Source organism: Linepithema humile, chromosome 7 (genome assembly GCF_040581485.1).
Source record: "Linepithema humile isolate Giens D197 chromosome 7, Lhum_UNIL_v1.0, whole genome shotgun sequence".
Lineage (NCBI taxonomy): Eukaryota > Metazoa > Arthropoda > Insecta > Hymenoptera > Formicidae > Linepithema > Linepithema humile.
The window spans coordinates 12,306,877-12,319,446 of record NC_090134.1 but is presented as its reverse complement, the minus strand read 5'-3'; the positions used below and the strand labels follow the sequence as shown (position 1 = coordinate 12,319,446).

Genomic DNA, 12,570 nt, shown 5'->3' with positions numbered 1-12,570 from the left:
AATCTCAATATACAACGCATAGTCTGATATGAACTTTATTCACTCTATACGCAGCAAGTATAGAAATGCACTCTATACGCGTGCATTTGTACTTTATCCGTAAATAATATAATTATATATATGATTCAGCTATATAGCGTACACTTTAATTGATAATGTTGATGTGAATCGAGATCAAAATTGTTATTTTCCTTCAATATTTGCAACAATATAATTTGCAAAACAAATATATGTGCGCTGAAATGGATCTGACAAAAGTATCAAATTATAACAGCATAAAAATCGCTCGTACTTCATAAATAATCATTTTAATGCTAATTGCGTAAATTTTGTAAATTACAATATATTCTCGAAATAGCGCGCAATGTCTCTTTTATATAGATTAAATTACTGTCAAAAGTAACGTGAGTGAAGGTAATTATTCAATCAAGCAACAACGCGTAGATATCTTTGCGCACAATGTTTTCTCCCGACAGCACACGCACATACTTAAAATAACATGTTAATGCAAGTTCCCGCGTGACACGGTCAAAGCAGTGAATTTGACGAAGATAGAGATAACCTTGTTAAAGTATGTCAGAGCTTCGCACAGTGCGCTATTTCGAGGTTCCACTGTACATTATTTTTTTTTTTTTTAACAGTATTGCTTACTATCACATTGTATTTTTTATTATAAAGCTACGAATATAAAAAACGAAAAAATGTCACACACACACACACACGCGCGCGCGCGCGCGCTTATATCTGTGGATATGTATAATGTTGCAATCTTATGTCTTTTTATCTCGTAAATGTAATACTAGCCTTAAGCTTGTTGTTTATATAGGATGCGGGTAAAAGTTAATTTATAAAAGTATATTTATAGCTGTAACCATTAACTTAGACTGGTGTCGTAAAAGTTGAAAGATAGGAAACCCGTACTATCGTTTATAATTTGATCGTTTATAATTTGATTATAAACGGTAGTGCGGGTTTCCTATCTTTCAACTTTTACGGCACCGGCCTAAGTTAATGGTGACGGCTATTATAAACCAATCTTAACGCACTGACACGTGGCAAGAAACGTGTCCGTTAACCTCTAATTTTCCATAAGAATTAGAGATTCTTTCTGTTCGGTGAAAACGGTGAACGTTTTACTTTTGGAAAAGGACTTCAAACTCTTGATGTCATCTACCTTGGAAACGAATTTCTGTTTACTTCAATCTTGCGGCAATAGTGCGTAAATTGTAATATTGTGCAATATTACATTAATATAAAGATGTTTGCTCTATTGTTGTATGGTAATGGTAATTTTTATGTGAAAAACATTCGTGCCAAACGTGGAGGCCGTCTAATAGTTCGTAGCAGTAAGTAAATAACATTGAAGAGTTATCGATTAAACAATTAAAATCACAAAGCTTGTCGACACTATTTTTATTGTATTCTTTGCTGACACCTTTTTAATCTCAATGTTTGTGTATGTATTCATCAACATTATTAATATACATATTTACATCATTAATACACTTTTATATATAATCGATATTATGTGTCCGTTAAATATTTATATATATGTACAATATATTTATGTACATCTAACCTTGTCATTTATACCAGGAAATAATCCGGTTTGTGCGAGTTTTATTTTTATATAAAAATATAAGGAGGCCAAGATTTCCTTTGAATATTTGATTTATACATTCCAATCATTCTATAATTTTTTTATTTATTTCGGAAAGGGATTTTAGCCTTTTTTTAATTTTTACGTAAAGCAGTTAATCCTTCGTCAATTGCAATATTTTTCATCTATGAATAGTCGCAATGTTTCTCAGATATAATTTTCCCATATTTTTCTACTGCTTCTTGAAACAATTTTTCTTTTATTTATACCTGGGTTAATAGATTAGATACATAAAGATACATAAATCTGAAGTAATATGAACATAAAGAAACAGTGAAAAACAAATTGACAAGTATTAGGATGGATAAAAAATTTTAGTAATATGATTAAAAATAAATAAACACAAAAATAATTTCGTATATTTATTGGATATTATGATTAATGAAAGGTTAATATGTACTTAAACTATGTAAGATTTCACAAGATTTATTAATTTTCAGATAATAAGAAATGTCTTTTGGATGTTGCGACAAATTTAAATTCCAATGTACCTCAAGTTAAATTAAAGAACATTAATTTGGGTAAGTTATTATAATAATAAGTCAAGTTTTTTGTATATATGATGTAGATTTAATTAAAATTAGGTCGATTAATACTTCTAAGTATTGAGCGCATCGAAAAGTTACGATGAATAGTTTTATGATCTATATTTATGACATACATTAATATTATATATTGTTTGATATTGTTGATATATTGTTTACAGAGAATAATATTCATAGTAATAATAATAGTAATAATAGTAATAATAATAATGAAATATCTAATATATTTGAAAAAGATGTTCTCGATAGCAGAGGTGAAAAGTTCAATGAAGCAATAGTGTCTAGGAAATATTTAAATAGCAATCCTAATTGCAACAAGTTAAATAGATGTGATACTAAAGAAAAGAATAACGCTGATGACGAACAAACAAATTTAATATATAATTCTCATAACACAATGAACAACAGTAATAACGAAGGTAAAACATGCAATATTGATAATATTAATAAATATATATATATATATATGTTTTAATTGCAATGTTACTTATTTATCCGATTTCAAAAGAGATAATATATTGATGATATATTGAGATTATATATTGATGTTCATTTTTCACAATTATCTAATTATTTTTTACAGCTCTATGTACAGCGATAAACAATATTGTTAAAAAAAATATGCTTAAGGATAAAAATTGTTCAACGAGCAATGTCGAAAACTGTGATAATACTGAGAATCCTAGTCTAGAGAGTAATGATGAATATAACATATTAAATTTTGCTATTATAAAAGATACTACACATAATGAACAAAATAGTAATACAATAACCGATATTACATTTAATGATTCTTCAGATATAAGGAACTGCTGTACTACAAGCAATGATTTTAGTCATAGTACCTGCATTTGTGATACATCTTGCACTGACAAGATTGCCAATGAAAATAATACATATACTAAAAATGAAAATAACGATAAAACTTTATATGATACATTTATTTTCAATGAAACTTACACGATTAATAATAAGTTTCCAGTTAAACTCAATCAAACCTTGGATTTAATTTGTGATATCACAGAAAATTCTATTGATCTCAATAAAGAAAACAATACAAATGAAAATAAAAATACAAATAAAAATATGAGAGAGAATGAAAATAAAAAAATAACCAAAAATTATTTTAATTTCATGGACGATATTGATAATGAAAGTAAGTTTATTATAGTAATATCATTTTTGTAGGATATGTGTTATTGAAGCAGTTTTTAAGAATTATTATATTGTAGATAAGCAAAAGATTTAATTATTACTGATAATATCAATTATGTATATAAAAGAAAGGAAAGCCAAAATAATATTGGGAAAAATTCTGCTACTATAAGAAAGATTCATTGAAAAGATTGATAATCTTGTTTCTTTTTATTAATTATATTATATTAATTTGAAAATATTACATTCACAGATTTAAATAATGTTATTCTCATATGTGATAATAATAATATCTGTGACAACTCGACTAATATCTGTGATATAAATGATAGTGGTATCGACTATGGTGATATCAATGGTGATATTACTTGTATTGTAAATGACGTTGAATGTACTGAAGAACATAATGTTGAAAATACTGCTAATATTAATACTAATTTGAAAAGCAATATTAATGATACTATTGATGGTAAGTGGAATATTATTTTTAAGAATGTCTAATATTTAATTTTTCTACACAGCAAAATATTAATAAGAAAATTGTTTATTTAATTAGCTCAATTAGCAAATTTTAATTGCAATAATATTAGTACTGATAATTGTGATAATACTGACCCAGAATACGAAAAGGATGATAACGATAGTAATTATGAACCAAGTTCAGATAGTGATATAACAAATTATAACATTGAAGAAAAGAGTGATAAACAAAATGAAAGTAATAATAATAGAAATGAAACAAGGGATAGTATTAATATATCAGCAGTAAGCGTACGTGGAAGTGATGATGAAAATATGTATGTTTCTGTTTCCAAACCTAAAGGAGCACAAAAAAAGAATTTTTGCTTTTTTTGTAAAAAATTTCAAAGTAAAATTGCTAGACATTTAGAGATAGTTCATCGTAATGAAGAAGAAGTACAAAAATTTTCTGTATTATCAAAAGGTAAAAAAAGAAAATATAATTTACATAATAATTTTGTTGTAAATGTTCCTTATATTATCTGATATTTTATATTAATTTTATTATTTGTATTATTTTATTAATCATGTATACATACATATAAAATGTTATCATTCTTTAATTCTGTTGATATAAGCATGAGAGATGTATTTGAATATATTTTTTATTATATATAGGTACTTTAGAACGGAAAAAGATTATAGAGACTATCCGAAGAAATGGCAATTTCTTATTCAATACTGATCCATTATTAAATAATGGTGAACTTATCGTTTGCAGAAGACCACAAAACAAACTAAACCGTAAAGCAGCTGATTTTACATGTTGTATTAAATGCAAAGGATTTTTTACAAAAAATAATATTAGACATCACTTTGCACAATGCAGTGGCAAGAAAGCATTTAGAGCAGTACAAGTTTTGGGCAGAAAAATTACTGGTCGAATTCATAATAATGCAAGCCATGTGTTAAAAAACATCATATTTCCTGTACTTCGAGATGATTTGGTTACACGCTCAATAAGATATGATCAATTATTAATAACATATGGAAATAAATTAGCGGTAAAATATAAACATTTACATCAACATGATATGATTCGTTCGCGTCTTCGATTACTTGGAAGATTTTGGCTTACAATGAAAAAGTTTAACAAAGATCTAGAGCAGTTTAGTTCTATTTATGATCCATTACATTACGATGACTGTATTAAATCTGTTCAAGAAATTGCACAATTAGATAAAGATTGCAACATCTACAAAGCACCGGCAACAGCCTCTTTTTTAGGCACGTTATTAAAACAAGTTGGTAATTTATTTATTACAGAATGTATAAAAATTCATGATTACAAACGAAAAAAAAATGCTGAGAATTTTTTAAAAATTCTACAAGAAGACTATGGTACAACTATCAATAAAGTAGTTGAGGAAACTCAGGCACAGAAAAGAAGACAAAAGAAAATTATATTGCCAAGCATAAGTGATATTAAAAAATTATATAATTATTTACATCAAAAGCGAAAAACAGCATATGATCAATTAAAACAAGAATTTGTATATCAAGCTTGGTTGAATTTAGCACAAAGTATGCTTATATTGCTTCAATTATTTAACAGACGTAGAGCTGGTGAAATCGAGCGAGTTCTTATTGAAGATTTTCAATCTCATACAGGCATTAATGAAAATACGCACAGAGAATTATATAAATCATTATCATCAGCCTCGCAAAAGGTAATAAATGTTATAATCCTATTATAAAAATTTAAAAAAAATTGATACTTAGCTACAAATAGATTCTTTGTTTAAAAAATATATATAAAATCTCTGATGAGTTTTAAAGAATTTCATTTATACAGACTATTTACAAAATTATGTATAAAGATTTTTTTATATATTTTTTATATTTTTGTTTGTATTTATAATTTACATTACACACTTTAAATTTTATGATAATTTTTTTTATTTACTATTTTAGAGTGACTTATTTTATAATAATAATAATCACTATAGAATATATGTGTATATAAATGTGTATTTAAGAGACAATGTCAATTTTTTCAGCTTGTAAAAAAATATGTAATATTTTCAATTCGTGGTAAACTAATGCGTACTGTACCAGTGATTTTACATTCTCAATTACTGGAATGTTTACAAATGATCCTGAAACATCGAGATGACGCCAAAGTACCACCGCAAAATCCATTTTTGTTTGGCATTCCAAGTGATAATAAGAAGCGCTTTAAGTATTTACGAGCATGTGTTTTATTACGTACATTTTCTGAAGATTGTGGTGCAAAATTACCTAGTTCTTTGAGAGGTACGCAACTGCGTAAACATATTGCCACATGTTGTATAACTTTGAATTTATCTGAAGATCAAGTCACTGATTTGGCAAATTTTATGGGGCATGATAAAAATATACACAAAAGTCATTACCGGCAACCAATACCTGAACTAGAGATAATACGCATCACACAATTCTTAGAAGCAGCACAAGGAGGCACTGAAGAAGAAAATGAGAATTTTAATGATGATAGTGATGATAATAATGATGATAGATATGAAAATAATGAAGTTAATGTCGAAAGTGAGGAAAGAAATATAGATAATACTTCCTTACAAAATAACATATTATCACGGAATAATATAATACACACATGCGATCTTCTGCCATCGTCGACACCTCAAACTATTTGCCATAACGTTATAAAATTAAGAAATTTTTCAACTAATAAATTTACAAAAAAACATAAAAATTTAAAAGCAGATTTTTCTTCTACAGAAGAAGACATGTCAATAAATGAGAATAGGAAACGACGTAGTAGTAAGTACAATAATTTATGAAACAATATATTTATTATGCAGATAACATATAAAAAAATCTCACTGTATTTTTCAGCGTCACCTTATGGTCGAACAAAAAGGACAAGATGGACCATAAATGAACGTGATATTGTCTATAAAGAATTTAATACTTTTTTATCTAATTCAAAACTGCCATCTTCAAAAGATATTCTGCGCGTTAAATTAAACAATCCAGTTTTACAAAATAGGAGTGTTGCTCAAATTCGAACATGGATACATAATCATATATCTGGAAAAACTAAAAAACATACATTATAATATTATTTTATTATTTTTCTTTCTTTCTTGTATTTTTCCAATATTTTTATGAGATATATATTTGTATTATGAAGAAAAGGTCAATATATATACAGGGTGTCCCAGACTTACCGAATAACCGGTTCAGGGTAGACTCCTGACGTTGTTCTGAGACGAAAGTTCCTTTGGCAAAATGTCGAGGGTGTCATAATTTCGGCGTTATAAAGGGTGAAAGTTCTCCAATCGATACGCTGAATTTTCCCGCGCTCAGGGACATCGCACATCAAAAGAGCCCCGTGCATCGCGCAACGATTGACTTGATCGAACGCGTTCTTCGCGATTGTTCACGCATTCACTATTCACTATTCACTGTTCCACAGGAAGAATGGAATTAGATCCGCCGGAGACCTCGCCGACCAGTGCACGGGCGCACTCCGCGTACGATTTATCTAACCGCGTATTTCGCGTTAAACGCGCGACGCGTTTTCGCGTACGTGTGTGGCGAGGCTATCGTCGCATCACTTTTCGACACTTTTTCTTCGCGACATTGACATACGTATGACCGACGAAAAAGGACGGACCGATCGCTCACCGAATTGCACGAAATCACGACACGCGCGCGGAACTGTCAAGCACTAGCGTGAAGCGTCGCGCGCTCCCGCGATAGAGAATCGATATGAGCGCTGCGAGGTATGATCTACCGCGTCTAACGTCAATACGGAGCAATCAATGTAAGATACGATATTTTGGAAACATGGAGTATACCGCAGCGGAATATTGCGATATGCTAATTATTTACGGCGAGTGCGGTCAAAACGCTTTCCGTGCCGCGCGAGAGTACAACGCTCGTTTTCCGGAACGCAGACAAATTGTTTACGGCATCATTCTGCGACTGTTGTACCGCGCGCGAGAAACGGACCGTCTGATACCAGATAGACATCTCAATGTCGTCGTGGAACGTCGTGCTCGTACGGTGCACAACGAGGAGGTGATCTTACGTACGATGAACGACAATCCAGAAATGAGTGTACGCGAAGTGAGTCGCGAAGTCGCGATCTCGCGTAGTACTGTCCACCGCGTACTACGTGATAACAGATTTCACGCGTATCATTTCACGCGAGTGCAACATCTGCTGCCAACTGATTACGCTGCGAGACTACGCTTCTGCACATGGATACTAAATCGTGAGATTGATCGACCCGGTTTTGCGCGTGAAATTTTATTCACTGACGAATCGCATTTCACGCGCGATGGTATGTTCAACGTGCGAAATACCCATTTATGGTCGGATGAAAATCCTAAGGAATATAGGATTAGGAATTTTCAACATCGGTTCAGCGTAAATTTGTGGGCTGATGTGCTGAACGACACGATCGTAAGTACACTCTCATCGGTCGAGCAAAGTTTAGAGAATTCACCTTCTCACCCTTTCAGATCGGTCCGTTCGAAATGCCCGCGCGACTAACGGGTCAGTCGTATGTGCAGTTTTTGCAAAATGACTTGCCGATACTGTTGGAAGACGTGCCGCTGGAACAACGTAGACGTATGTTGTTTCAGCAGGACGGAGCCCCGCCGCATACATGTAGAGAGGCGCGTCTTACTTTAACAGAAAAATTTGAAAACCGATGGATCGGACGCGGAGGTCCCGTGCATTGGCCAGCAAGATCTCCGGACCTCACTCCGCTTGATTTTTTTCTTTGGAGTACTATCAAAAGTTACGTATATCGTAAGCGCGTCAACAGTCGCGAAGAACTAAAGGAAAAAATTGTTGAGGCATTCGCGAACGTGACTCCGGAAATAGAAATAGAAATAGTCATAAAAATGGAATATAAATGTATTAAAACAAAAAAAATAAGTATGTATAATGTATAACAGTATAATGTATTAAAACAGAAATAAATCTATATTTTCACCTTTATCATGTTGAATAGATAATTCTGATAACAAATCGCCGCAAATGTCATCTACTTCATTGTTATGCATTACAGATGAGGAAGTTGCATCAATAAGATATTGTTGAGTCTCGGTAAATTGATGAAAAGATTTTAAAAATTCCGTCAGAGCAATCCTGAAAAAAAAGAATAAATTTTTTTATTACAATTAAACAATATCTAAAAATTTTTAAAGTTTACATACTTATATTTCTAACAATGTATGATAAGATATATTGTATAATAGATAATACCTATTTTGTCTCAGATCTTCTTGTTTTTGGAGTATAAAATCATTTCTTTTTTTGCTAATTTTAAGATTAGAGCGTCGTACTTGAAGATTATTTTTTGCGCGATCAAAATCAATTTGCTGAGTAATGATCAGTTTCTTCAAATTATCTATATAAAAATAAATCTGCCTTTTAACGTTCTCTTAAAAAGTATAAATGTTATTAATAAATAATTAATTCTCTAATAAAAATATTAATCTATCATTGATGATTGTTAAAGACCTGTCGCTCTATATATTACATTATTTATTATTATATAAATACATATTAAATTATTTATTATTATGATATATTATTTATTCATTTATTTATAAAATACTTATATATAATTACTGTATAAATTTGTTCTTTATAACTAAATTGTTTTGCACTGAAAATGAAACAAATATGTTTTTAAAGAAAAAAAGATAAATTTATACAGTAATTATATATAAGTATTTTATAAATAAATGAATAAATAATATATCATAATAATAAATAATTTAATATGTATTTATATAATAATAAATAATGTAATATATAGAGCGACAGGTCTTTAACAATCATCAATGATAGATTAATATTTTTATTAGAGAATTAATTATTTATTAATAACATTTATACTTTTTAAGAGAACGTTAAAAGGCAGATTTATTTTTATATAGATAATTTGAAGAAACTGATCATTACTCAGCAAATTGATTTTGATCGCGCAAAAAATAATCTTCAAGTACGACGCTCTAATCTTAAAATTAGCAAAAAAAGAAATGATTTTATACTCCAAAAACAAGAAGATCTGAGACAAAATAGGTATTATCTATTATACAATATATCTTATCATACATTGTTAGAAATATAAGTATGTAAACTTTAAAAATTTTTAGATATTGTTTAATTGTAATAAAAAAATTTATTCTTTTTTTTCAGGATTGCTCTGACGGAATTTTTAAAATCTTTTCATCAATTTACCGAGACTCAACAATATCTTATTGATGCAACTTCTTCATCTGTAATGCATAACAATGAAGTAGATGACATTTGCGGCGATTTGTTATCAGAATTATCTATTCAACATGATAAAGGTGAAAATATAGATTTATTTCTGTTTTAATACATTATACTGTTATACATTATACATACTTATTTTTTTTGTTTTAATACATTTATATTCCATTTTTATGACTCTATTTTCTTTGATTTCTTTCTCTTTTTCTCTATCTAGAATTTAACAAAAGTGATAATACTGATTCAAGCAATACACATAAAAATACACATCGTCGACCACGGCGAAGAAGGACGCGTTTTCCACCAGAAAACAGTACATCAGTTGAAACTGGGTCTAAAGGGGATCATAATCCCACGATTCGTAAGACTTCAATGCCTGAAAGTGAAGGCATGCCAACAAAAGTGACAGAATGTCATTTACACGGTAAATAGATGAAAATTTTTTGTTTTAAAATATATTTCGTATAAAATTAGATGATACAGTTGATAAATATTAATTATGATCATTTTTCAAAGTTATTATTATTTTTTAAATAAAATTAGTTTATTTTATATAATATTTTTAATATTTCCCAAAAGAGCACCGATACTTTATGTACTCCCTCCTGTGTGTACATTTTTACATAAATTATATATATATATATATATATATATATATATATGCGCGCGCGTATATATATATGTATGTCACGTATAGCACGTATTATTTTGTGTGTATATATTTTATGTATTATATATTTCAGATGTCGCCGAAAATATACTCATAGTTCCGGAGGATGATAACGGATTTTGGAATATGACAAATGATTTAGATAATATTGTACAATATTACTCTATAGAGCAGCCTTCATCAAATTTCAACGATGATCACACAGCTTTAAGAAATGAAGTACCGCAGGGAATTTGCATTATATGCTTTGATTCGAAAGCAAATCAAGTAATCGTACCATGCGGTCACATGTGTATGTGTGCCCGTTGTATTAATACTTTAACAAATATGCATGAAAAAAAATGTCCAATTTGCAAGAAACAAATTGCAAGTGTCGTTAAAGTCATTTTGTCATAAATATTTTTTTTATTTACTTAAGAGCTAACCTAGCTCTTAAGTAAATGTCGCACACGCATTTCTTCTCAACTTTGTTATAAGTAACAAATTACTTTTTTTTGTGCAATTTTCATATTCTTTAATATGGAAAAAAAGATAATATATAAAGAATATTTTGTTTGGATTATATATTATATGATGTACGTTATACTCTGTATTGCAATAAAATAAGATGTAAGCTAAAATTGTGTTTCCACTGATTATTTTATGCATGTAGTTCCAATTATTCTTAATATTATATAAGCTATTGTAATATATAATATTAAATAAAATACTAGTGTGTAAGCGTTTTATCTTGCAGTTACACTTTCTTTTCTTTATGTGGATAATTGATGTTCAATTCAGGCTGGATTATATTAATGTTATTTTGGCTTTAAGCTAAACTCAAATATGTCTATCTTTTTTTTATTTTGACAGAAAGGTAGAGATAAAGGAACATGGAAGATAAAGATATTTAGCCACACTTAAATCCAAGATAATGCAACTTGGTATTAATTCATAAACAAGTACAGCTAAAGGTTGTGCTTTTTTATACATTTTTATGCAATTTTTATACATTTTATTATCAATAAAAATTTATACATACTATATTCATAATTATATTTTTACTTTATCATATTCTGAACTAATAGTTTGAAACATTGTCATGTGAACTTTATGTTCACTAACAGATTGGGAACAAGATCTATTTTGACCAAATTATTTCATACAGTGCTGTGGTACGTGCTTCGCATAAAATTAACATTACCGCTATAACCTACAAAATATATAAATGTTTTAATCGTTTAGTTTTTTAATTAGAATTATTCTTACTCTTTAGAAAATACTTACTCTGTCCATATGATGACCATGTAGACAAGCCTTTATAGCATACCATTATACCAATATAATCATTTATACTATTATTTTAGTTCTGTCAATCAGTTCCAGGTCAGGACGGTCAGGTCAGCCTGTGTCCGATTGCGCCTGTGTCTGATTGCAACTGTGTCCGATTGCATCTGTGTCTGATTGCAACTGTGTCCGATTGCATCTGTGTCAGATTGCAACTGTGTCCGTTCTAACTTGTGTCCAATTGCCACTGTGTCCGATTGGGAAAAATTCCGGTGTCCGTTCGCTTATGTGCGCAAACGAGACTCACTCACGCGGCGTAGGCTACGCCGATAATGTCGTTTCATTTTTAGTACCATCGAAATGATGGCGCTTTCACGTCGGAGTTCGGCTGCCACTCCAGCATCCCCTTAATACCAATGGTATTTTATTTTATGCTAAAATTATTTATTTATAATACAGATAATAAAATGTAATAATTGGATTATCAATTTCTTATTTATATTTTGATA

The 12,570-nt window shown here is 29.6% G+C and overlaps 2 protein-coding genes across 2 annotated transcripts in view; both read left to right on the top strand.

The window, feature by feature from the left end:
- The window catches only part of LOC137001163 (uncharacterized), a 299,895-nt gene that overhangs the window by 75,052 nt on the left and 212,273 nt on the right, over nt 1–12,570 (top strand). The gene's annotated exons all lie outside the window — the stretch shown is intronic.
- LOC137001165 (uncharacterized) lies at nt 4,931–7,156 on the top strand. Its single transcript, XM_067359526.1, has 2 exons — nt 4,931–6,642; nt 6,718–7,156. Exons 1-2 carry the CDS (start codon nt 5,922–5,924, stop codon nt 6,939–6,941), a joined length of 945 nt encoding a protein of 314 aa, XP_067215627.1. The 5' UTR covers nt 4,931–5,921; the 3' UTR covers nt 6,942–7,156.